General features: G+C 42.5%; 1 protein-coding gene across 2 annotated transcripts in view; it reads right to left on the minus strand.

Annotated features, from left to right (window-relative positions):
• arhgap5 (Rho GTPase activating protein 5) overlaps window positions 1-22,073 on the minus strand; it is an 84,788-nt gene extending 62,715 nt beyond the window's left edge. The window contains exons 1-4 of one of the 2 annotated variants that reach the window (XM_078562839.1): window positions 21,976-22,073; window positions 21,645-21,800; window positions 16,294-20,195; window positions 15,337-15,472 (exon numbers count right to left, since the gene is read on the minus strand). In XM_078562839.1, coding sequence (XP_078418965.1) covers window positions 15,337-15,472; window positions 16,294-20,019 — 3,862 coding nt within the window. In that variant the 5' untranslated portion in view covers window positions 20,020-20,195; window positions 21,645-21,800; window positions 21,976-22,073. Of the gene's footprint in view, window positions 1-15,336; window positions 15,473-16,293; window positions 20,196-21,644 lie in introns of both variants that reach the window. The other variant, XR_013579498.1, reaches the window with a different exon arrangement.
• Between the last annotated feature and the right edge of the window lie 5,847 nt (window positions 22,074-27,920).

Here is a 27,920-nt window from a genome sequence, read left to right on the forward strand (position 1 = left end):
AAACATTAAAGCAAGCAGAGAAAGAGATATGAGTGCTCCAAGCACATAGATCTCTAAAGATTCACGAACAATGCCATGAAGCAATTGTTAGTACAAATAGTGTGTTATGGGTACATTCATTGGACACTTGGTTACGAGGCTAAACATAGAACTTCTCCCTTCACAAGATCTTGGTCAAGCAACAGTTAGATCATTGTGTCCAGTTCTGGTCTCCTCACGTGGTGAGTGATATTGAGGCGTTGAAAAGGGCACAGAGGAAGGTCATGAGATTAATTAAAGCATCTTAAATTATCAAGATAGAATAAAAGAGCTGGGATTCTGCATTTTACAGAAGTGTAGACTTGGGCATGATCTAATCAAGGTTTAGAAGATGATGAGGGAAACAAATGTGTATCTCAGTTGACAGTTTGTTCCAATTAAATATGTTTGGAAGGATTAGGGGCAACAGTTTTAAGCTCCACAAGGCTGATGGATAACAGGAAGTGGTTCGACTCCTGGAGAATAATGGATATCTGGAACAGAATGCCTGCTTGTGAGTTTGGACACAAATTTGCCAAATTCTTTCAATTGAGAGCTGGACCAGTTTCTGGCTGGGATGTCATATAAAAGGTAGGTACATCATAAAATCATCAGGGCAGGAATAATCTAGGAGATTAGGTGCCATTCCACCTAGCACTTGCATATTGCGGGATTCTGAACGACCTGTCCGATTTTCACATGTAACATGAATGTCTTACAGCATTGCGAGGCCTTAAGACTAACCTGGATATACACATCAGTATACCTGACAAAGGGACAGGAATAGTCATCCTTAACAAGTGTGACTATATCAACAAAACATACGCCATTCTTAATGACGGGCCCAAATTCGTATTCATTGGACCTGCTGCTCAACATGACCGGATAGCCTTGTTCAAAAGTAAGCTTAAAAAAAGGCTTGCTGAATTTGTGTAAGAGCAATGAGCTGCCACATGATATATATGACAGGGTTTGTCCTCACAGCTCAGTGTGTCCACGTATGTACGGGATGCCCAAGACACACAAAAGCGATGTCCCTTTTCGCTCTATCTTATCTATGATCTCTGCACAACATGAATTGGCTAAGTGGTTGGGCGAGTTGTTACAGCCAGTTTTGAACAGGTTTTCCAGATACACGGTGAAGGACTCCTTCACAGTTGCATAGAGGATACAGGACTTGCAATACGATAGCAATGCTGTGTCCATGTGCTCATCTGACATTGTCAGCCTATTCACAAATGTTCCACTTAAGGAAGCCATAGATATTTGTGTTGCAGCACTATATCATGGTGATCTAGACCTGCCACCATTACGTGAATCAGTATTCACTGAGCTTATGAACTCAGCAACTCGCGCAGTTGAGTTCAGCTTTAACGACACCATGTATGCCCAAATACATGGTGTTGCCATAGAATCCCAACCAGGCCCAGCTCTCGCAAACATCTTTGTTGGGTTCCATGAGAAACGTGTCTTTTATGGAATGACACCTAACCTATCACTTGCATACTTCCGATATGTGGATGATACATTTGCTATATTTAAATCCATACCAGCATGTAATACTTTCCTTGCATGTCTTAATGGGCTCCATCCTGCACTCAAATTCACCTTTGAAATGGAGCAGTCAAATGAACTCCCCTTCCTTGACGTACTAGTTGAGAAATCTGCCCGGGGGTTCTCTACCACGGTCTACTGCAAGCCTAACTTCACTGGTCAATACACGCATTGGGATTCTTGCAGTTCCGTGCGCTATAAGATTGGCCTTATTGGCAACCTCGTAAATTGGGCCAAAACCATTTGCTCACCATGCAAGCTTGATGCTGAAATAGGGCGCATCAAAGGCATCCTGCGGAATAATGGCTACCCGGAACAGATCATTTCACGCTGTATATCGCGCAGAGGGATCTGGCAAAAGGCTAGTATGCAGGTGCAGCAAGTAATTAGGAAAGCTAATAGAATGTTATAATTTATTGCAAGGGGAATTGAACACAAAAGTAGCAAGGTTATACAGAGCACTAGTGAGACCACATCTGGAGTTCTTTGTACAGTATTGGTTACCTTTTTAAAGGAAGGATATAAGTGCTTTGGAAGCAGTTCAGAGAAAGTTTACCAGACTAATACCTGGGATGGGCAGGTTGTCTTATGAGGAAAGGTTGGACAGACTAGGCTTGTATCTGCTGGAATTTAGAAGAGCAAGTGGCAATTTGATTGAAATATAAGATCCTGAAGGTCTTGACAGGGTGGATGTGGAGATGATGATTCCTCTTGTGGGAGAATCTAGAACTAGAATCTGAATCTAGAACTGTTTTAAAATAAGGATCACCCATTTAAAACAGAGATGAGGCAATTTTTTTTCTCTGAGGATCATGAGTCTTTGGAACACTCTTCCTGAAAAGGTGGTGGAAGCAGAGTCTTTGAATATTTTTAAGACAGAGGTGGATAGATTCTTGGTAAGCAAGGGGGATGATAGGCTATCAGGGGTAGGCGGGATACAAATTTGAGATTACTACCATATCAGCTACGATCTTATTAAATGGCGGAGAAGGCGCGAGGGGCTGAATAGCCAACTCCTGCTCCTTGTTCGTATGTTCGCAAACTCATAAACAGGCTTAAGGCCGTCACTTTCAGTCTCGAAAAGTGCCCAATCTACCTCAGATTACCCTGGAAGGGCAAGGTATCTCAAAAAATTTGAGCAACAGATGAAGTTAGCTGTTTCACACTGCTACTATGCAGTAGCAACAAGAGTGGTATTCGCCACTAACAGTATGCTGCCATCAAGTCAAAAAGACTATAACACAAATGAATAATGTGGTATATGAATTTCAGTGCCAGTGTGATGTTAGGTATGTAGGCCATACATCCCAAAGACTGGCGGAGTGCAACAGCATGTCCCTTCTGCTGTTCGCAATGGGCAAGGTACAGACCATACCCAACCAGCCCAGGCTTGCAAAACTCAAAACAGTGTACAACATTAGATGTGATTCCGCGATTGGACAACATTTGTTAAATAATTCTGTGTGCTAAAAATTACGCTAACAACCAATTTAAGATGGTCAGTTTGGCTCACAGTGTGGCGCATTTGCGTGTACTGGAAGCCACATACATTAATACACAGGACCCTGTTCTTTGCAAACAGGAGAGAACACGTACACACATTGCACTTGTTTCAACTAAACAAAATAAGTGAAAGCCATTTGTTGGTTCACTCCTCAGGGCAATGCCTTGACCAGAGTCAAGCTGCCTAGTTTAAAATTTCAAACAATGTTTGGCAGTCAGTCACCATTAATTGGTACCTTCTCCATGGCACTGCCTCTACCAAACTGAGTCCACTTGCCAACCAATCAACACTCTCTCCTCATACAGTATATGCTTCCCCTGACATTGGTATTCTTGCGATTGACCTGATGAGTGCAAGGCGAAAAGCTCTGACAAAATGTCTTTTTCCAGCAATTTTTAAATTTCCTTACCCTTTCTGGGATGATGTTAAAAATCATCTAAAATTGGCTTAAGCATTTACTGTGCATGCACTATCATGGCATGGCATCACCACTCAAATCCAAAAGGTCTCAGATTAAATTTTGGAGGTTCCAGTATGAATGGGTTCGCCAAACCTACCTGAAGTGAACTTGGGAACTCCAAATTCAATTGCTGGCATTTACATAAGCTGTCCATTTCACGTATTCTCTACCAGAGAAGTAGAGTCTACTCTTGTTAATTCTTTGTCATTTTTTAATTACAAAAGTACGTCAAATTATTCAGTCATTTAAACTATATACAAGCCATTTTAGAATACAATTTGATTAAGCAATTTCAAAATGAGGAGACTGTGAAGAATTTTACAGTAACTTTCCAAAGAATAAAGGAAAAACAAAAAAGACCATGCCCACCCTACAAGACAGTTCCATGTTAGTTGATCACAACATATCAAGAAAGGCATTTGCACAGAAGGTAGAAGCCCAGACCATCCCATCTGATTACTCTGCCTGAAAATATTATATCCTTGATATTCGATTCCACTGTGAAAAGCCAAGTGCAGTAAATTTCCCACCACTTAAATGATGACACTGTAGATATGCCGAACTCAGGCATAACTCCCCTGGCTACTGAGTTTCCACTTTCAGCCATGATGAACAGAGATCAGGCTGGTTCAATGAAGAGTGCAGGAGGGCATGCCAGTAGAAGCACCAGTCATTCCTAGAAATGAGGTGTCAACCTGGTGAAGCTACAACACAGGAACACTTGCGTGCCAAACAGCATAAGCAGCAAGTGATAAACAGGGCTAAACGACCCCACAGCCAACAGATCAGATGTAAGCTCTGCAGTCCTGCCATATCCAGTCGTGAACGGTGGATGACAATTAAACAACTCACTGGAGGAAGAAGCTCCACAAACATCCCCATCCTCAATGATGGAGGAGCCCAGCTCATCAGTGCAAAAGATAACATAAGAAATAGGAGTAGGCCATTCAGCCCCTAAAGCCTGCCCCGCCATTCGATAAGGTCATAGATGATCGGCCTCAACTCCTCGTGTGTCAGCTCCTCGTAGCCCTCAACTCCCCGATTTTACAAAAATCTATCTACAATCTTCAGCCAGAAGTGCCAAGTGGATCCATCTCGGCCTCCTCCGGTGGTCCCCAACATTACAGATGCCAGTCTTCAGCCAATTTGATTCACTCCCATGTGATATCAAGAAATGGCTGGAGGCACAGGATAGTGCAAAGGCCATGGGGGCTATGGGCCCTGACAATATTCCAGCAAAAGTACTGAAGACTTGTGCTCCAGAACTTGCCATGCCCCTAGCCAAGCTGTTCCAGTGCAGCTACAACACTGTCATCTTCCCAGGTATGTCCTGTATACAAAAAGCAGGACAAATCCAACCTGGCCAATTACCGCCCCATCAGTCTACTCTCAATCATCAGTGAAGAGATGGAAGGAGTCATCAAAAGTGCTATCAAGTGGCACTTGCTTAGCAATAACCTGCTAATAACTGACGCTCGGTTTGGGTTCTACCAGGGCCACACAGCTCCTGACCTCATTACAGCCTTGGTTTAAACATGGACTAAAGAGCTGAACTCCCAAGGTGAGGTGAGAGTGATTGCCCTTGACATCAAGGCCGCATTTGACCAAGTGTGCCATCAAGGAGCCCTAGTAAAACTGAAGTCAATGGAAATCAGGGGGAAAGCTCTCTGCTGGTTGGAATCATACCTAGCACAAAGGAAGATGGTTGTAGTTGATGGAGGTCAGTCATCTCAGCAGGAGTTCCTCAGGATAGTGTCCTCGGCCCAACAATCTTCAGTTGCTTCATCAATGACCTCTCTTCCATCATAAGGTCAGAAGTTGGGATGTTCGCTGATGATTGCACAATGTTCAGCACCATTCACAACCCCTCAGATACTGAAGCAGTCCATGTCCAAATGCAGCAGGACCTGGACAATATCCAGGCTTGGGCTGACAAGTGGCAAGTAACATTCATGCCACAAAGTGTCATGCAATGACCATCTCCAACAAGAGAGAATCCAGTCATCGCCCCTTGATGTTCAATGGCATTACCATCACACATATACACACACACACTCGTACACACACGCTCATACACCCATTAGACCAAATAAGTTTAAGGCACGGGCACAATTAAAATCAGGGACACTCAAGAGGTCAGAATTAGCCAGAGGTAGACGAGTGCAGCTATCTGAGGGTTGTGGGGCTGGAAGACACAGCAGACTTCCAGCCTGTAGGGAAGGTCCAGCCATGGAGGTACTTAAAAACGAGTAGAATTTTAAAATTGAGTTGTTGCTTGACCAAGACCACAGGCAGGATGGGTGAATGGGGTTTGATGCAAATAAGGACACTAGCAGAAGAGCTTTGGATAACCTCAAGTTTACGGAGAATGAGAATGTGACTGGCTGACCAGGAGTGCATTGAAATAGTAAAGTCCAGAAATAACAAAAGTAAGGGTTTTATCAGGTGAGCTGAGGCAGGGGTGGAGTCGGATGATATTATGGAGGCGGAAGTAGCCGTCTTAGTGATGACACAGATGTGTGGTCAGAAGCTCATCTCAGTGTTGTGAACAGGCTCAAGACAGTTGCCAGGTAGAGGGATGGATGCAGCAGACAGCAAACAGAGTTTGCAGCAGGAACCAAAGGCAATGACTCTGGTTTTCCCAATGTTGAGTTGGAGGAAATTGCTGATCATCCAATACAGGGCAATGGACAACAGTCTAATGATTTAGCAACTGTTCATACTCGGGATTCATATACTCTGTTGTCTGATAATCAGCCTTGCCCATAATGCTCCTCTATTTTCTCTATTTTCAGATGTGGAATGACCAAGAAAAAATTGAGACAGCCATACATCCTTGTCATCAATGCCACAATGCCTTCGGATTTAGTTGCAACACGGCATTTCATGTAGTGATGCAAGAAATAGTAGCAGTGAATCCACTCGCCTGTCTTACAGGCTTTATAGGCACCTCCTGCCACCCAGAAACTGCCCTTTGGCTCTCAGCTGACAGTCCTTCAGATATGCTTTATATTGACATATTTGAAATACATTCAAACAGCAATATATTTTCACAGCAAAAACAAGTCTTTGAACTGATAATAACAGTGCAGTTACAAATTGCTGCAAATGATGGAAATGAATGAACGCAGTATACCTGGCATAATTTCCCCTTCTTCCATAAAAGCAGGCACCATCACACTTTCATAAATACAGTAATTTGTAAAGCTAGATTGATCAAAATAAAAGCAACGACATTTATTTTCTTGACATCTAACACTGGCTCCAGTTTTGAGCGGCTAGTCCTTTCAGTCTTTGCTGGAGTGGATCCAAATTTTAGCTGAGTCACTGCGAGGCCAGCAAGAGACGTGAGAAATAAAAGGAATGGCGGACAGTGTGTGTGTGAGAGAGAGAGAGAGAGAGAGAGAGAGAGAGAGAGAGAGAGAGAGAGAGTGTCACACTGCTGGAGAGGCACATTGGGGATAAAAGGAACAGCGAGAGAAAGTCACTACAAGGCCATCAGAAGACTCCTAAGAAAATCAAGAGTGGCATCACAGGAAACTGGGCATGTGATTAGTTGGTGAGTATTTTTCTATGTATTTGTTTCAAATTTGGAACTAAGAAATGAAGAATTTAAATCGGCCTACTATAGTAGTGAGTGAATTTATTAATAGGAGTAAGGTTTATGAGCAGCAGTAAAGTTTATTAATAGTAGCAAGGTTTATTATCTAACAGTAATGGCAGGGCTGCTCCAACCTCAAAGTTGCACATCCCATGCTATGCTCTAGGATGCTTCCCATGTCCTGGATAACTATTTGTGTGGAATGTGTCATCAGTTGTAGCATCTCGAGCTCTGGGTTTCGGAACTTCAGCAGCAGCTGGCGTCACTGCGGTGCATCCATGAGGTTCAGTGCTTCGCGGATGGCATGCTAATAGATGTGGTCATCCCACTGCTTAAGAACATGCAAGGAGAGAGGGAATGGTTGAAGAAACAGGCAGGTAGTGCAGGAGTCTCCCGAGTGCATGCACTCTCCGCCCAGTAATGATGATTCACCTGGGAACGCAGCCAGAGCCAAGTTCATGGCACCATAGGTAGCTTAGCTCTACAGGGAGGCACAAAGATGGCTAGAAGAATAATAGTGATAGGAGATTCAATAATTTGGTGAACAGACAGGCATTTCTGCACCCATAGGAAGTGAATCCAGGATGATGTGATGCCTCCCTGATGCCAGGGTCAAGGATGTCACTGAAGTGCTGCACCCTTGTGGTGTGGGGAGGAAGGGAGTCGGGGGCATGAACAGCCTGCAGTCATGGTCCACATTGTTACAAACGGCATAAGCAGAAAGAGGGGTGTGGTCCTGCAGTCAGAATTTAGGGAGCTAGATAGGAAATTAGCAAGCAGAACTCAAAAGTAGTACTCTCTGGATTACTCCCAGCACCATGCGCAAGTGAGTCTAGAAGTAAGAGGATACAGCATTTGAATGTGTGGCTGGAAAGATGGTGGAGGACGGAGGGCTTTAGGTTCCAGGGCCATTGGGACCAGCTCTCGAGAAAATTGGACCTGTACAGAGCTGGGACTGAGTTCCTTGTGGCACAGGGGAGGATTTAAACTATATTGGCAAGGGTGTGGGAACCAGGAAGCAATATCAGATAGGAATACCGAGGTGCACAGAATGCTAGGAGAGATAGATAGCACTGGAATAGGGAATCCTAAGTTATTAGATGGATTCAGATGAAGGGTGAAAGTAATAAAGTCTAAATCAGGGTTACTTGTGCATGCACGGAAGTGCACAGAGTAATTAAGACTGGTGGTTTATCGATGCAGACTACCACGTGGAAATACGACGTGGTGGCTATAACAGAGACCTGGCAATAAGGGCAGGATTGGTATTAAATATTCCTGGATACAAGATATTCAGGAAATATAGGAAAGAAAAACAGATGGGATGGGGTGTTGGTATTGATTTAGGAGACCATTTCAGTGCTGGAGGGAGGGTGTCCCAGATGGGTCAAGGACAGAATCTACTTGCCTGGATCTAAGGATCAAGAAAGGTACAATTGCATTGCTTGGTGTAGTCTGTAGGCCACCAACTAGTGGAAAGTTGAAGAACAACAAATTTGCAAGGAATTTACAGAGAGGTGCAAGACTTATAGAGTAGTTATAATGGGGGACTTTAATTATTTTGACAGACTGGGATAGTAGTATAGGGCAAAAGAGGCATGTTCCTATATCACGTTCTGCAAAATTTTCTACAGCAGTATGTTTCCAGCTCAATAAGAAAGGAGACACTACTAGACCTGATTCTTGGGAATAAGGTGGGCCACATGGATCAGGTTTCAGTAGGAGAACATTTTGGTGATCGTTGCATCTTAAGATTTAGAAAAAGTGCAAAGAACAATCTAGAGTAAGAACGATTATCTGGAGGAAAGCAAACTTCAATGTGATAAAGAATGATTCCAACTTATCTGGAGTAGACTGAAAGGTTGGCAGGAAAAATGGTAATGGAACAATGGGCTGCCTTCAAAGAAGCGATAGATCAGGCACACTCAAGGTATATTCCCACAAAGGGGAAGGATGTAGCAAAACAAATCCAGAGCTCCCTGGATGGCAAAAGAGATAGAGATTAAAATGAAGGCGGGAAAAAGATGTGCTTATGGCAGATGTCAGCTGGATAATAGAACTGAGTACCAGTCTGAATACAGAAGGTACAGGGGGGAGTTGAAAAAGCAAAGAAGAGAAGCTGAGAGAGAATGAAAGGAAAATGGCAGCCAACATAAAAGGGAATTCAAAAGGCTGCAAAGGCATATAAATAGCAAAAGGGTGATAAAAGGAGAAGTAGGGCCAATTAGGAACCAAAAAGGAAATTTACCATGGAGGCAGGAGCGTAACAGTTATTCAATGAATACCTTATCAAGTAAGATGCTACCCAGGTCATAGTGAAAGAGGAGGTAATTCAGATACTTGGAAGAGTTTAAAATTGATAAGGAAATGGTATTGGATAGACTAGCTGCGCTTGTAAGTTGAAAATGACTCCAGAGCCAGTGAAGATGCATCCAAGGATATCGAAGGAAGTGAAAGAGGCACTGGCATAATTTTCCAGTCTTCCTTAGACTCAGGGGTGATGCCAGAGGGCTGGATAATTGCACATCACAGAATCTTTACAGTGCAGAGGCCCATTTGAGTCTATACTGGTTCTCTGAAAAGAGCATTCTACATTGTCCCATACCCATCTTATCACCATAACCCTGCACATTCTCTTTTTTTGGATAGCAATCCAATTCCCTTTTGAATACCTCAATCAAAACTGCCTCCACCATCCTCTCAGGAAATTCGTTCCAGACTTCAATCACCCTCTGAGTGAAAAATTTTTCCTCATCACTATTCCTTTTGCCAATTATTTTGAATCTGCGCCCTACTATATGCTCTATTATAATGCTTTATAGAAACTTTATGCTTTATTAACGGCTCTATCAACATACCATGCTATCTTCAATGTCATCGAGGTCCCTCTGTTCCTGCACCTCCTTTAGAGTTTCGCCCTTTATTTTATAGTCTGTCCATACTCGTCTGCCAAAATGAATCACCTCACACTTCGCTGCATTGAACTTTACCTGCCACTTGTCTGCCCGATCCACCAACATGTCTATGTCCTTTTGAAGTTAAAGGACTATCCTCATCACAATTGACAATGTTTCCAATCTTCGTAACATCTGCAAATTTTGAAATCATGTCTTGAACACCACAGTCTAGGTCATTAATATACATTAGGAAGAGCAAGGGTTCCAGCACTGACCCCTGGGGAACTCCACTACAAACCTTCCTCCAATCTGAAAAACAACCATTTACCACTATTCATGTTGCACTGTTGTTCAATATAGGATGTAAAGATAAACTCAGCCAGTTTAACTTCAGTCGTGGGGATAATTCTAGAAACATTAATTCAGGACAAAATTAATAGTCATTTGGACAAATGCAGGTTAATAAAGCACGGATTTGTCAAGGAAAAATCAAATTTAACTAACTTGCTGGAGCTTTTTGAAGAGGTAACAGGAAGGGTTAATGAGGGTAATGCTGTTGGTGTGGTGTACATGGACTTATAAAAGACATTTGATACACTGCCACACAACACTCACGAACAATGTTATAGCTCATGAAATAAAAGGGACAGTAGCAACGTGGAAACTAAATTGGCTGAGTGACAGGAAACAGAGGTCAAAGGATGTTTTTCAGACTGAAGGAAGGTTTCTTCCCCAGGGATCAGTATTGGACCCTCGCTTTTCCTGATATATATGACATAGACCTTAATGTACAGGGCACAATTTCAAAATTTGCAAATGATACAAAACTTGGGAACGTTGTAAACCCATGAAGTAGAAGCTGAAATTCAATGCAGGGAAGTGTGGAGTGATTCACTTTGGTAGGAAGAACACAGGGGGACAATATAAAATAAAGAGTACAATTCTAAAAGGAGCAGAGGGATTTGGATGTATACATGCATTAAGTCCTTGAAGGAGGCAGGACAGATTGAGAGCGCAGTTAAAAAAGCACACAGCATCCTAGGCTTTATTAATACATGCACGGTGGACAAAAGCAAGGAAGTTATGGTAAACTGGTACAAAACGCTCATTTGTCCTCAGTTCTGGGCATTATGCTTTTGGAAGGATGTGAAGCCATCAAAAAGGGTGCAGAAAAGATTCACGAGAATGGTTCTAGTGATGAGGAACTTCAGTTACTTTGAAAAATTGGAGGTTGGGATTGTTCTCCTTAGAGAAGAGAAGGTTGAGAGGGGACTCGATCAAGGTATTCAAAATCATGAAGGATCTGAACAGAGTAGATGGGAAAAAAACTGCTCCCACTGGTGGAAGAATCGAGAAAGAGAAGGCACAGATTTAAGGTAACTGGTAAAAGAAGCAACAGAGGCAGGAGGAGAAAATTTTTCATGCAGCGAATGATTAAGATCTGGACTGTGCTGCCTAAGAATATAGTGGAGGCAGATTCAATGAAGGATTTTTACCTGCAAAGGCAGAATGTGGATGGTCACAGGGAGAAGGCAGGAATGGTACTAACTGCATTGCTCAGAGAGCCAGCAGAGAGATGACAGGCTGAATGGCTTCCCTCTGTGCTGTAACAAGCATGGAATTCCGTGATTTCCAAGAATCCTCAAAAAAGCTCCAAAGACAGAATTTTTATTTACACATTACTTAACCAGTTTACGTTCTTTTTGCACAAAGCAGTTAGAATGGTCATAGTTCTTTACCCGGTGATCAAGTAACTGGAAATCTGCTGTGCTCTGCATCAAATTAACTTTAATTTTAAGCAAACTTGTGCTGGCATAACATGAGATAATTATAATTTTTGACAATTATTAACTGAAAAATTATAGTATTGCAGAATTGGCATCATGACAATAAACAGATTCATAATGAACTCCACCATCACACCTCAACAGCAAAACACAAGTTTCCATCCATCCTTAAGCAGGATTCTCACAGTATGCCAAAATGTCCTGAACACCACTGCTTCTACTGAAATTTTCCAACTAGGAAAATACACAAGGAGTAATTTTGTTCCACATTATCTTTTTCCTATACTGTATCACAACGTAACTTAAAACTTGAGTACCCAAGTTTTGTGTACACCTAAAATAAACAATTAAAAACAATGTTTCCTGAAGTCACAATAGCACCTTTTACTGGAAGTGTTGCATATATGGACTGTTGAAAAGGTGTTGCATAGGATGCCACATAGTAAATGTCCTAGCAAAGTTGAAGCCCATGTGATTAAAAGGGCAATAGTAGCACAGATACAAAACAAAAACAGAAATACCTGGAAAAACTCAGCAGGTCTGGCAGCATCGGCGGAGAAGAACAAAGTTGACGTTTCGAGTCCTCATGACCCTTCAACAGAACTAAGTAAAAATAGGAGAGGGGTGAAATATAAGCTGGTTTAAGGTGGGGGGGTGGGGGGAGAGAAGTGGAGTGGGGGGTGGGGGGTGTTGGGGTTGTAGGGACAAGCAAGCAGTGATAGGAGCAGATAATCAAAAGATGTCACAGACAAAAGAACAAAGGGGTGTTGAAGGTGGTGATATTATCTAAAAGAATGTGCTAATTAAGAATGGATAGCATGGTACAGATAGCTCTAGTGGGGGTGGGGTGAAATAAGACTAAAAGGGCATAAAAGGTGTAAATTTAAAAATAATGGAAATAGGTGGGAAAAGAAAAATCTATATAAATTATTGGGGGGAAAAAAACAAAAGGGAGGGGGAAGAAACAGAAAGGGGGTGGGGATGGAGGAGGGAGTTCAAGATCTAAAGTTGTTGAACTCAATATTCAATCCGGAAGGCTGTAAAGTGCCTAGTCGGAAGATGAGGTGCTGTTCTTCCAGTCTGCGTTGAGCTTCACTGGAACAATGCAGCAAGCAAAGGACAAACATGTGGGCAAGAGAGCAGGGTGGGGTGTTAAAATGGCAAGCGACAGGGAGGTTTGGGTCATTCTTGCGGACAGACCGAAGGTGTTCTGCAAAGCGGTCGCCCAGTTTGCGTTTGGTCTTTCCAATGTAGAGGAGACCGCATTGGGAGCAACGAATGCAGTAAACTAAGTTGGGGGAAATGCAAGTGAAATGCTGCTTCACTTGAAAGGAATGTTTGGGCCCTTGGACGGTGAGGAGAGAGGAAGTGAAGGGGCAAGTGTTGCGTATTTTGTATATGCATGGGAAGGTGCTGTAGGTGGGGGTTGATGAGTAGGGGGTGATGGAGGAGTGGACCAGGGTGTCATGGAGGGAACGATCCCTACGGAATGCCGCCGGGGGGGTGAAGGGAAGATGTGTTTGGTGGTGGCATCATGCTGGAGTTGGCAGAAATGGCGGAGGATGATCCTTTGAATGCGGAGGCTGGTGGGGTGATAAGTGAGGACAAGGGGGACCCTATCATGTTTCTGGGAGGGAGGAGAAGGCGTGAGGGCGGATGCACGGAGATGGGCCGGACACGGTTGAGGGCCCTGTCAACGACCGTGGGTGGAAAACCTTGGTTAAGGAAGGAAGAAGACATGTCAGAGGGACTGTTTTTGAAGGTAGCAGCATCAGAACAGATGCAACGGAGGCGAAGGAACTGAGAGAATGGGATGGAGTTCTTACAGGAAGCGGGTTGTGAGGAGCTGTAGTCGAGGTAGCTGTGGGAGTCGGTAGGCTTGTAATGGATATTGGTGAACAGTCTATCACCAGAAATTGAGACAGAGAGGTCAAGGAAGGGAAGGGAAGTGTCAGAGATGGACCATGTGAAAATGATGGCGGGGTGGAGATTGGAAGCAAAATTAATAAATTTTTCCAGGTCCCGACGAGAGCATGAAGCAGCACCAAAGTTATCATCAATGTACCGGAGAAAGAGTTGTGGAAGGGGGCCGGAGTAGGACTGGAACAAGGAATGTTCCACTTACCCCATAAAGAGACATGCATAGCTGGGGCCCATGCGGGTACCCATAGCCACACCTTTTATTTGGAGGAAGTGAGAGGAGTTAAAGGAGAAATTGTTCAGTGTGAGAACAACTTCAGCCAGACGGAGGAGAGTAGTGGTGGATGGGGATTGTTCGGGCCTCTGTTTGAGGAAGAAGCTGAGAGCCCTCAGACCTTCCTGGTGGGGGATGGAGGTGTAGAGGGATTGGACGTCCATGGTGAAGAGGAGGCGGTTGGGGCCAGGGAACTGGAAATTGTTGATGTGAGGTAAGGTGTCAGAGGAATCATGGATGTAGGTGGGAAGGGACTGGACAAGGGGAGAGAGAAGGGAGTTAAGATAACGGGAAATGAGTTCCGTGGGGCAGGAACAGGCTGACACGATCGGTCTGCTGGGACAGTCCCGTTTGTGGATTTTGGGTAGGAGGTAGAAGCGGGTTGTAGAAGTCCGAGGTTGGGCGACTATCAGGTTGGAAGCTGTGGGAGCAAGATCTCCAGAGGAGATGAGGTCAGTGACAGTCCTGGAAACAATGGCTTGATGTTCAGTGGTGGGGTCATGGTCCAGGGAGAGGTAGGAGGAAATGTCTGCGAGTTGACGCTCAGCCTCCGCGAGGTAGAGGTCAGTGTGCCAGACAACAACAGCACCACCCTTGTCAGCGGGTTTGATGACAATGTTAGGGTTGGACCTGAGAGAACGGAGTGCAGTAAGTTCAGAGAGAGACAGGTTAGAATGGGTGAGAGGAGCAGAGAAATTGAGACGATTAATGTCACGCCGACAGTTCTCAGATACAAAGTTGGCTCAGGGACAGAAAACTGAGAATAGCGGCATTTGGTTGTTTTTTCAGACTAGAGAGAAGCATATAAAGGAGATTTACCACAATGGTACCAAGATTCAATTATATGGAGAGACTAGAGAAACTGGGATTGTTATACTTTGCGCAGTGGTTATGGAGATCAAATGCCGGTACCCAAAATTATGGGGGATTATAATGAGTGAATAAGGAGAAACCATTTCCACTGGTGAGCAAGTCAATAACTTGAGGACATAAACTTAAGATTATTAGACAAAAGAGAACCAGCGGGTAGATGAGTTTGTTTTTAAATGCAGCAAGTTATGATGATCTGGAACTAATAGGTTAGTGGAAATTGATTCAATAGTAACTTTCAAAAAGAAATTGGATATATACTCAAAAAGAAAAAATTTGCAAGGGCTATACTGGAAAGAGCAGGGCAGTATGATTAATTGGAGAGCGCTTTCAATGATCCGGCACAGGCACAACGGTCAGAATAGCCTTCTTCTGTGCTCCAACAATGATTTTATTAAATATTTTGTAGATGCTGTTAGATCTCATTTCCAGTATAATACACAGGTCCTACCTGTAGATTCAATGTACTCCACACATCTTTCAATAAAATATGGTACAAGGTGATCAGGAGTAACCACGTCTTCAAGGGGCACTCCAAAGTAATTGCTGTCCCAATTTCTTCTTGATGGTAATGTAGGTTTCTGTCCCTTTGAAGGGTAACAATTATAAAAACGCAAAATTGTCAATCCAATTAGTTTGGTATGTAATTATAAAACTAAAATGTTAATTCAATTAGCTTTCCATACGTAGAGCTCATGTGGAGTAGAACTTGATGGTCTATCGGGTAACTAAAATTATTTCAAAAGCCTTTCACATTTGGTGCATTCTGTAAAAGAGGCATTGCTTGTCAATTTGCTACTTTTTGCCCCCCAGAAATGACAGTAAATTTCCACAAATTTAATGCTCTTTACCTTTCATCAAATCTGGAGAATATTGTACATGCTGGAAGACAACAGTCAGGTCAGACTGCTATCAACTGTTGTTTTCTAGTAGAAATAATCTCTATGATCCAAAAACGTATGTACTTAAGAGTCCATTCATTTCTCTAAAATACTGCCTTTAAATATTAATAGATATTCTAAATTAGAAACATGATAGAGAGATAACTAGTTTGTTCATTCTAATAAGAGTATAACAAACTCAAATTGAAAAGGAGATATTTGGAAAACTGATACATCTACAATTGGGTGGAGGAGCAGATTTGAGGTTGGGTGGGAAGAGAGAATGGGAACAGCTGCATCTTAAAAAATGAAACTCTGATAAAATAATCCACCACCCAACTTGGGCAAGCTACAGTCCAGGTTTATTTTATAATTTAAATTACTTTCTGAATATTCAGCTTTCCTTAATAAAAACAATCTAAGCAGTGTATAATGTTAAAGTATCTGAATAATTTTAAATCATTCAGGCTATTATTTATAACGCACAACTATGTGCAAGCAATACAAATTTCAATTATAAAACTTGCCTTTTTGTTTGGCTTTTGTGACTTTGGTTTTGCTGGCTTCTTATCTTTTCTGTGCCGCCTTACGTCATCAACTTCTGGATCAGATGCAATAGCAGGGTTATCAATTCCCGCTTTCCCACAATTTTCTGGGGACAGTAAAGGATCTTCCTCACTCCCACGATGAGTTTTTCCCTTCTTTGGCTTACGTGAGGAAGGCGGCACAGTTTCATCGTCACTAACATCAAAGCGCTCTCTCCTTCTATAGTACAATCTGGCCTTTCTAAAAAGAGTCTGTGATTTGTACTTGTACTTTGAAGGCTTCCGTGTTATCGGTGGCTTTGATAATCTATCAATTAAGCCATTTTCTTCCTCACCTTGAGAATTATTTCCCCCAATCAAATTTGGCTTTCGCATGATTTTAGTCTTTGAATCCTGGGGGGTCGAATATATTTCATCGTCCACTTTGGGTTTTAACACAGCATCTCTTGGGACAGAGTAATTGTCAGATGGATCTAGATCATCCAGATAGCCAAAAGGTCCTCGATTGTGTCTCTTTGGATTTTTACCAATAACCTGTTCAATGGTTTTCACAAGATTTGGATCAAGTTTTCTCACATCGTGCCTCGAAATAGCAGGTTTAGGTTTAATGGGTGGAGGCACTTTATGGTTATCATGATTAACAACTGGACTGCTGTGAACTGGATATTCAGTTCCTTCAAAATCTGGTCGATGTTTGGAACGATCATTGGATGATGGAAGCAATTGTACCTCATCTCCAATAGGACTGTATGGTGGGGGTGCTTCATTGTCATCTTCTGAATCTGGGTAATAATTGTAAGTTGGAGAACTTGCCCGAGGTGATAAGGAGAAGTCTTCACTAACATTTGTGGATTCCCTGTTGTTATCGTACATATATGAATTTTCAATACTATTTTTCTTCTCCAGAACTTCACTGAAGAATGGTGTGAAGACTTCTGTCTGCCGGTGATATTGTGATAAAGAATATATAGCAGTGAACTTTGCAGATATCTCAGTTGCTATATGCTCGCCCTCAGTCATCAACTCTTTAATTGCTTCATTTTCAAAAAAGTCAGCCTGACTGTCAGTAACTGCCACAAGCTGAACCGGAATGACGTCTTGTACTTCTGCCAAAAACGCACGGAGCATTGCCATGGATGCTTTTCGTTTTGCTGAATAAACTAGGATATACCCATGGACTAACTCATCTTTCCTTACACAAATGGATGAGTGGTATGAAAGTATTGTAATCTGGATTCGTTTACGTTTTTCACCAATAATCTTTTCAAGCAGAAGTGAATTATTGTGACCAGGTTGAGCAGCACTACAAAACTGGGATTCCAGAAATGGTGAAAGAATTAGGTCAACATTGAACGGATCCCCACACATGGCACACATTACGATTCTCAAGTCAGCTTCTGATAGATCTTTAATACTAGGCAAGGAACTAACAACATTCAAATTGTGTTTCAATGCTTCAAGAAGTCCTCTAAGAGCTTGTTTTATTTGGAATTCATGAAATTTGCGAGTATAGGTTCCAGAGGGTACATCAACAAATGGACATTGCAACTTATTAGCAAGTTGCTGCCCTTGTAGTCTTAAAATAGGCAAGTTCTTGCAACCAATGTCTCTCTGGTTTGCTAATATCAGTGTAAATGGAAGATTGGCTATAAACCTGCCTTTCCTGCTTGGGGTACTTTCACTTCTTATTCGTTCTATGCAATCTGCCATACAACTAAATGACTCTGTAGAGTTATAAACACAGAAGTATCCATGAGGTTGATAGGTCGACGTCAAACCGGACATTACAAAAGTGTTTAGATCAAGCGGCTGAAGATCCAGTTCATAAATCTTACCATCCAAAGTGTACTCATCATCAGTGCATTGAGCTCGAATCTCATTGGCTAGTTCTTGTGCAAGCCCATCCCGACCCAAGAGAACAAGGTTAAGTTTATCAATATTGGCACTATCCTGATAAATGTTTGGCCGGTTGTTATCAAACTCTATAAGGTTGGTAGAAAGCAGCTGTTCTACTTTAATGTCCATGCAATTATGGCTACTTAGACAAGTTTCTTTAGTTGGATGATACACAAATCCTATGTGCTTTAACAAAAGAGATTCTCGATCTGGTGCAAGTTTTTGTAAAGCTCTGTATCTTGGTTCTTCACTGAGGACAGTATTGATTTCACTCATTTTGGGTGTTGCATTGAGGTCCAGGTCATAAAAAAGTTCAGAGTGTTCAAAAAGCATTTCTTGAAATTCCTCTTTTGCTTTTTCAACTATTTCTTGCTGATGTTTACTATAAACCTCTCTACGATCAGCATCAGTTATAAACTTGCAGGCTTCATTGTCCATGACAAAGCATAAAACCTCCTCCCAGGGCTTACCAGGTGTTATGAATTGTACCTTTTCAAGGTGTTTCTTAAACTTTTCCTTCATTTCAAGCCTTCTCCTCTCAGAAATTAAATGTTGCACATGATTGTGATAAACCTTTTCTCCTTCTGATGTATTCAGCAAATCAAAGGGAAGTCTTTTATCATTCATATTATCTATGTGGTCAGTTTCATCCCAGGGTGTTTTTTCTAGCACAACAAACCAGAGGGGAAAGTCAGGCTTTTGCTCCAAAACACTTTGAGCTTCCGGCCAGTTCAGGTGCTCAATTTCTTCAAGCTCAGGAAGCAGTGTATTAAGGGCTTTTGGCAACAAAGCGATATATTCTTCCCGTCGTTTTTTAATATGTTCTTGTTTGAGTTGCTCCGTGTGCTTCGAAAAAGTGTTTTTTGCCTTCTTTGTCCCCTCCAAAGTTATGTACTCTTCATAATCAGGGTGGTTTTTCAATTTATTACTCACAGTTTTCCACTCTGAATGATAATCTTTCACTGCCTGGACAATCAACTTTTCAAACTTGTCTGTTGATGAAGCAACAAGTTGTCGCTGCTGCTTATAAGCGTCCAGATATGGAATAATCTTCGGTTTACCCCGTGTTTTATCCAACAGCTGGATTAAAGTAGCAAAACACAAGTCTACATTCACATGAAAACGTGCTGAAGTTTCCACCACAGGCATATTCTTTTTATTTGTTGCAAAAGCTTGCACCTCCCGCAGGTAATGATCAACACATTCATCACATTTTGTTGCTGCTATAACAACAGGTTTTTTTGTTTTAACCAACTGAGCAACAAGGTTATTTACAAACTTAAGCTGATCATCAAATTTCCTATTGCACCCTTTACTTACATCAATGCATAAGAGGAAGCCGTCAATGGTCAATTTTCCATCTGGCATCTGCTTCTGCTCGAAATCTTGCTCTAAACCTAGCTGATCAGTACAAATGTACATCAACTTCTCAGCTGACTGCAGTTTTGATGCAGCTGCTCGTTTTATATATAGTTGTAAGTTTGTGCTTCGATGAGGCAGAAAAGTTTGGTCATCAATAAACTCAGTCTGTTCAATGACTTGTACTTTATATTCAGTTCCTTCCTCACTTGTGTGGTTTACGTCACCCCAGAACAGAAAATGGTCATTGTTGACAACACGGCCTCCAAAGTCAATTGTGCTGAGTACAGAGGTATGCTCTGGATAATAATCATCAGCTTTTGGGTGCACATATCGATTGCACAAACAAGATTTTCCAACACCACTTGTACCTTTCTCCTTCTCGGTCCCTGATAATCCCACCACACTAATACTGTATGTTGGGGGACGCAGTTCTTTGTTTTTCGCCATCATGTTTCTCCACTCATCCCATTACATTTAAAGACAGCATTGGAAAGTGCTTCTTATTCTGTAGTGAGCCCATGCACAGTGCATCTGTTCAGGACCAGTCAACTTGAATTCCATTTCACTGAAAATGCACTTTTCCTCCTCAATTTTACTTCTATCCACAGCTTCTCAAAACTTAATTTCTGTTTAAAACAAACAGATAGTTAGCTGAATTGATCACTTCCAAAAAAAACTGCCTCAAACAAACTAGTGATTAATTACTTATTTCCATTTAACTTGCACAGGATAAATAAAATGACATATCTTATCAATGTGATATGAAGATGAAATAGTCTACAATGGGTTTTCGATCAGCCCCATACTTGAACAAAGTTACCAGCTGACTACTGGCTGTGCATTATGTTGTACTGCATTGCTTCATGCAATCAGATTGTGGCAGTGACATAAGTGAAAATATGATCTCATATTTAACTTTCAGAAGCAAAGCAGTCGAAAAAAATCAATTTAAAACTTGAAACACTCAAATAATTATAAGTATGACAAAGCCTTTCACTGGAATTTGTATTCCACCAAAAGCAATACCACCCTTTGTAGTTCTCAATCATATAATCACTCATTAGTGAAATTTTAAAACTCACTGAAAAACATTGTCGCAGGTATGTTTTATTGGAATGTTCAAGTTCTTTTGGCTTGACCTATACTGTACAAACTCCTAATGGTTATCGACTTGAAGGAATATAAATATAATCGACAATTATTTGAGCTACCTATCATTGGTTTTAGCAATATTTTTCAGGACTGAAACTGCGAATTTCCCTTGTAGATTTACATAGATCAAATTTACAGGTATATGTAAATTCATCGCTTAATTTTTCTTCATTTGATAGATCCAGATTACGGAACAAACTACCAGAAAAAACTACAGCACCGTATAACTAAACGAGCCTGAGGTTTAAAATTACACAGGTAGCTGCGGCAATTTCACCGCAAACAAAATGTAAAATTCCCCGGGCTTCACATAGTGCATTACGGCAGGTTTATAAAACACCAACCTGGTGTATAACAATTCATAAAAATACGTTGCATCATTTCACCCGACTTACGATGACTGTAACTCGATCCACAGAATGAGAGATGAAATAAAATGATAGTGTATAAATTACCATTGATGATTTTCATAGTTTCCCTTTTCCAACCATCTTAAGTGCTGTACTGGGCATTCCAATGTCATCTCCTACAGACATCTTCCTGCAGGCCTAGTACCCTCCCCCACTATAAGCAGAAACCCAGAATCCTTATTTTTATCGAGACATATTTTTGTGCATCAAATAAGCGCGAATTCCAATTCAGTTACATAATCATTTTATTTTTAAGGATTCTTTAAACTGTTTCAAAACATATTAACAGGTCAATGAAGGATCATACCGCTCCAGTCCCCCAGAAAATACATGCAAAAATGGGAGGGAAAAAAGCTTAAGAACCAACAAAACAAAATCAATCGTATAAAACAATCGTGACACTGGTAGAGTTGTGATGAAGGAGGCCGGTTACCAAGTGCTCCATGTTAACCCCCCCACCACCACCCCCCCGCGGCTGTCGATCCCTCCATTGTATCCCGAATTTCCCCTTACCCAACATGGTCGCTGCCAGGTTCTCGGCGGTCCGGCCCGGCTCACTCCTCCGTCTCGTCACACCGGGATTAGCAAGACAGCGCTTCAATCATAAGATACAGACTAGGGCGACCGCAGCTGCTGTTTGTCCTTCTCATTGTAATTTTTCAACAATTTCTATTAAAATAATAAACACACAAGTCTGCGACAGCTCAACGAACCAAGTTTTTTTTCTCCTTCCCCTCCTGCTCCTCTTAACTAAGCGGGATAAATCAAAGCCTCCGATGGACTGAAATGGCGGCTACCAACGGCACAACTTTTGCTGCTATTTGGGCCCCTAAAGCAAACTCACCCACCCCCGCAAACAACGACACGACAGGGAAGCCGGGGCCCGGTGGCAGCGTCCCTTCCAACGACGACCTGGATCAACGTCCCTACGTCAGCACGCAGAGAGCGCGTGGGGTCCGGGCGGGGATCGCTGACATCACAATAATAAGGGGGTGGGGTAGCGCGAGCAGGAATGTCCACCATCCCTTTAAGGCCGCGCTTAGGGAAGCCAAACACAATGGAGATAGACTAATTCCAGCTGCTGGTGTTAGTTCCGAGAAAATGCGAAGAATGTCTGTTCTCCGTGGAGGAGGGGCTCTAAGAAGAAGACGATATCACATGGGAACCACAAGGGAAAGGAAGTCCAACTATACACAGGGTCCCATTATTGTCCAAGCCAGTGTCAGGGCCAGTAGAGGACATAGAGTGGGAGCTGCGCTCCTCTTCGGCACAAAGTGCTACGTGGCAGGCACTGAAGGTTAGGTTCAACAGATCCATAGCAGAATGTTGTTGACGGAGGTTAACCCCGTCTTCTCACAACAGATAATACCTGTACAATTGCGTGTTCCCATGAATTTTCTGATTTTATTTCGGAATGTTGGCCTATTGCGAGCAGTAACTAATTATATCGAAATTTAAAGCCAAAACTTGCTAGTGGTTATTTGTTTTTCTGTTTTTTTCTCAGCTAAATGTTATTGTGGCTTGGAACTTTATCATCTGTTCTAACTATGCGACTTGATGTTGAGAATTAGTGTGTTCTTATGAATACTGATTTCACAAGGGCACTATAGCTTATGGTTGAAATATGTATCCTGTTGTGTATTCTCAGGCAGTCTTTCGAGATCAAGGATGTCTTACTCTGGTTTGTTAGGTTCTGAGAAGTCCAATGAACGATCTGAAAACTCTACCACATGCAGGGCAGGTGGTGCTTGAAGGGTTGGGTAGCCGTTTCTGCGCACTCTGACACCTCAACTTTGCACAATTCCTGACGAAGTCTGCTTGTGTTCACTGCCTTCTCAGATTAACCTTCTTTGTTTTGGTTGGTTACAAGTCAAGGACTTGAGTAGGATTACACATTCAGCTACAGGCAGCTATTATTGAACTAAGATAAAAGCAAAAAACTGTGGATGCTGGAAACCCAAAACAAAAACAAAAATACCTGGAAAAACTCAGCAGGTCTGGCAGCATCTGCAGAGAGGAACACAGTTAACGTTTCGAGTCCGAATGACCCTTCAACAGAACTTTATTTACACCTCCCCAACGGAGAAGGCAGCAGCGAGAGCAGCAGAATAAAATGCTCAGATATCACAATATAACACATTCCCTTCCAACTTCAAAAAACTTAGACATTTCCAAAATTCAATATGACTAAACTAACATCCAGCATTACCTGAAATTTAACAGGTTGGGTTACGTATTTATTTTTACTTTAATGACAAGAAAAATAACATATAAATTATTCTGATAATTTTGCTCATATGTTTAAAAAATGGTTTTCTTTAACACCAGTATGCATTTAACAAAAAAATTCATCATTTGACAAGGAGTAATGAAAAGAACTTTGTTTCTTCTTCCTTCTTACAGACTATCAGTTAACCTATCTGGGTTCTTTTTTTGTCTGAATATCTCCTATTTCTGACTCTGCGCTCCCTGACTGTATCAAATCTGAACTTTGTCTACTGACTTCACTTAATTGTTGGGACTGTTACGTTGATTGATTTGACTTCATCAAAACCCTGACTTACTTTGCTCTACTGGTGGACTCTGATACTAGCAAATTTTCATTATCTTTGTGACTTTCCCTTGGTTTCTGACTTCTACTTTGGGCAGAGGAAAATTCTGGACTATAGGAGGTTTCTCATGCTCTCCCTTTGTCCGATTTGCTTGTTAAAACAAAGACCTGCACGACAGATTCGCTCTGCAATCGTCTCTAGATATGTGAATACACCTAGTCTCTTTACAACAGCACCAATCACATACTTCTCATTATCACCTCAATGGTTTCTCACCATGATCTTCTGACTAGCGTCAAACTCTAAGGGCTGGAAGCTGCGAAGTGCAGAATTCTCCACACCACACACCCCTACCCCTCCACCCCCAGAAAAAACATTGGTGGCAAGCCCACCCAAAATTCTGATTGCTGCCCCACATTGATTTAATGCTGGGAGCAGGGTCAATTGCTTTAAGATGAGACTTCCACCCCTATCTCGGGAGTTGGTGCAGTCCCTAGCACCAGGTGACTGCTGCTGGGACTGCAGGTAGTCCAACGAAGAGGAGCCTGGACTCTTGAGGTACGTCTGGTGTATCACTCGGGCTAGACTGGCATGCCCCAGTGAAGGGGTAGGAGTATGGTTTGAGAGGCCAGGCCCCTCCTTGCACCATGGGTAAAATATTGGCAGGGATGGTATGAGGCTGTTAAGTGGCCATTAATTAACCACTTAAGGGTCTCAATAGGTCCAAGGGCATGCGAGCCCTCCGACAACACCCCCACGCCCCACCACCCATAAAATTTCAGTTGGGTTGTGGGTGGGCAGTATCTGCTGAAGGTCACCTGCTGAATTTTACGAGCCACTCCCCACCTTCAAACATGCTGGCATGGGAGCCCTAAGTTTCGTGCCTCGTGTACCCTAATTTATCTTCACCGTTTTGCTTTTTATTCACCTTAGCTATTGACATCAGACTTAAACAAACCAAACCTTGTTCGAAGAGCATGCTTAAACACTAACTCTTAAAGTGAGCAACCTGCTTTAGACTGTGGGATTAATCTGTAAGAGAACAGAAAATTGTCCAGGCTCTGTCAAAGAGAAACATGGAAATTACTGCCTAGCTTGCCACCTAACAAATACTCCTGCAAAGACCTCTTCACAATCTGTATGCTTCTTTCTGCAGCACCATTCAGTGCTGGGTGATATGGTGGCATTGGAGTGTGTTTGATTCAATTTTTCCTTAGACACATTTCAAGCTCTTTTGTTGTAAACTGTGGACCACTGTATGACACCAACACCTCTGCCAATATATAAATTGCAAACCAACTTCTCAAAACCTTAATAATTTTGACGCTTGTGTTGTTGGGCATTGACTCAACATTTATCCACTTGCTATTGTTACGACCGGGTGAGGAGGAGTGAGCTGGCTCCCCTTTATTTAGTCCCCTCAGTTAGTCACAACAAAGGTTTTTTTTTCTTTTCCTTGTAAATGTCTTTTCCAATCCAAATATATTTACTTTTTAATGAGGAGCCAATCAAACCAGGTTTTCATGAGTCAAAGAGAAAGTTTATTAGTTACTGAACCCAAAGAAAAGACACACACACACATATATCAAAAGTAAGAAAGGTTAGAGTCCAAGTAAAAGTTAAAAGAATATACAATTAAGTTCTTTGTCCTTGAGGTATAGATTGTTGAACATTTCAGCCATTTGAAGTTAGCTAGCTTGCTTTAAAATCCTGGAGTTGAGTTGAAGTTCAGTAACTGCACTTTGCTGGAATCAGTCTTAGCTTCAGAGAGAGTGAGTGATTCCTTACTGCTCTGTTCAGCAGTATTTCCAGATGACTTCTCTTTTTTCTGGCTTGGCAGAATCAATTCTTAAACCTACTGTCTGTATATTCCAAGAAGGAATTTGATTAACGTGTCTTACAGTCAAACAAATGTTTGATCTTTCATCTCAAAAACTTTTGACACATTTCAAGATAGTAGAAACCAAAAGGAGATAGGAAATTTTGTCCTCCACAGGGGTTTTTGAATGTCTGTTGGGTATCTGGCTAGTTAGCAGTTCCCATTGTCTTAACAGGATTACAGTTGATTAAAGCCAAGCACTTTGCATTTTTAATGCCTTCTTTTCAAAGAGTCCTTTTTTGAAGTGGACCTTGACAACCCCAAACAACATGTCAGGGCAGGTCTGCAGTGCAATCCATATGGGTAGGCAGTGGTGTGTGGTATTGTCACTGGACTAGAAATGCAGGGTAATGCTCCAGGTTTTAATCCCACTGCGGCAGATGGTAGAATTTCAATTCAATAAAAATCTGGAATTAAAAAATCTAATGATGACCATGAAACCATTGTTGATTGTCGTAAAAACCCATCTGGTTCATTAGTGGCCTACTTGTGACTCTAGATCCACAGTAATGTGGTTGACTCTTAAATTCCCTTTGAAATGGTCTAGCAAGCCACTCTGTTGTCTCAAAGCAAATGAGACAGGACGGACCACCCGGCATCAACCCAGGCACCGGAAATTACAATGGCTAACTCAGCCATGTCAACCCTGCAAAGTCTTCCTTACTAACATCTGGGGGCTTGTGCCAAAATTGGGAGAGTTGTCCCACAGACTAATCAAGCAACCCCCTGACATAGCCGTACTCATGGAATCATAACCTTACAGATAATGTCCCAGACACTACCATCTCCATTCTGTCCCACGGACAGGACAGACCCTTCAGATGCGGCGGCACAATGGTATACAGTCAGGAGGGAGTTGCCTTGGTAGTCCTCAACATCGACTCTGGACCCCATGAGGTTTCATGGCATCAGGTCAAACATGGGCAAGGAAACCTCCTGCTGATTACCATGTAAACCCACCCCACTCCCAAATGCTAATCCAAGTTGAATAGCACTTGAAGGAAGCACTGAGGGTGGCAAGGGTGCAGAATGTACTCTGGGCAGGGGACTTCAAAATCCATCACCAAGAGTTGCTCAGTAGCACCACAACAAACTAACCTGGCCGAGTCATAAAGGACACAGCTGCCAGACTGGGTCTACAGCAGGTGGTGAGGGATCCAACAATCGGGAAAAACATAGCTCATCCTCACCAACCTGTCTACCACAGATGCATCTGTCCATGGTAGCATCGGTAGGAATGACCATTGCACAGTCCTTGTGGAGAGAAGTCCCATCTTCAATTGAGGATACCCCCCATCATGTGTGGCATAACCACCATGCCGAATGGATAGATTTCAAACACACTTGGCAACTCAGGATTGGGCATTCATGAGGTGCTGTGGGCCATCAGCAGCAGCAGAACTGTACACAATCTCAAACTGTAACCACATGGCCTGGCATATCTCCAACTCTACCATTACCATTAAGCCAGGGGGAATCAACCCTGGTTCAAAGAAGAGTGCAGGAGGGCATGCCAACAGTAGCACCAGGCATACATAAAAATGAGGTATGAACCTGGTGAGGCTACAACACAGGACTACTTATGTGCCAAACAGCATAAGCAGCAAGCGGTAGACAGAGCTAAGCAATTCCACAACAAACACCATTTTTCTTTATTCATTCACAGGATGTGGGCTTTGCTGGCTGGGCCAGCATTTTTTACTCATCCCTAGTTGCCGTTGAGACAGCAGTGGTGAGCTGCTTTCTTGAACTGCTGCAGTCCATGTGATGTAGGTACACCCACAGTGCTGTTAGGAAGGGAGTTCCAGGATTTTGACCCAGCGACAGTGAAGGAACAGCGATATATTTCCAAATCAGGATGGTGAGTGACTTGGAGGGGAACATGCAGGTGGTGGTGTTCCCATCTATCTGCTGCCCTTGTCCTTCTAGATGCTAGTGGGCATGGGTTTGGAAGGTGCTGTCTAAGGAGCCTTGGTGAATTCCTGCAGCGCATCTTGCAGATCGTGTACACTGCTGCTACTGTGCGTCAGTGGTGGAGGGAGTGAATGTTTGTGGATGTGGTGCCAATCAAGTGGGCTGCTTTGTCCTGGACATTGTCAAGCTTCTTGAGTGTTGTGGGTGCTGCACACATCTACGCAAGTGGGGAGTATTCCATCACACTCCTGACTTGTGCCTTATAGATGGTGGACATGCTTTGGGGAGTCAGGAGGTAAGTTACTCGTCACATAATTCCTAGCCTCTGACTTGCTCTTGCAGCCACAGTATTTATATGGCTAGTCCAGTTCAGTTTCTGGTCAATGGTAACCCCCCCCCAGGATATTGATAGTGGGTGATTCAGTGATGGTAATGCCATCGAAC

The sequence above is a fragment of the Cetorhinus maximus genome, chromosome 18, assembly GCF_964194155.1.
Source record: "Cetorhinus maximus chromosome 18, sCetMax3.hap1.1, whole genome shotgun sequence".
Lineage (NCBI taxonomy): Eukaryota > Metazoa > Chordata > Chondrichthyes > Lamniformes > Cetorhinidae > Cetorhinus > Cetorhinus maximus.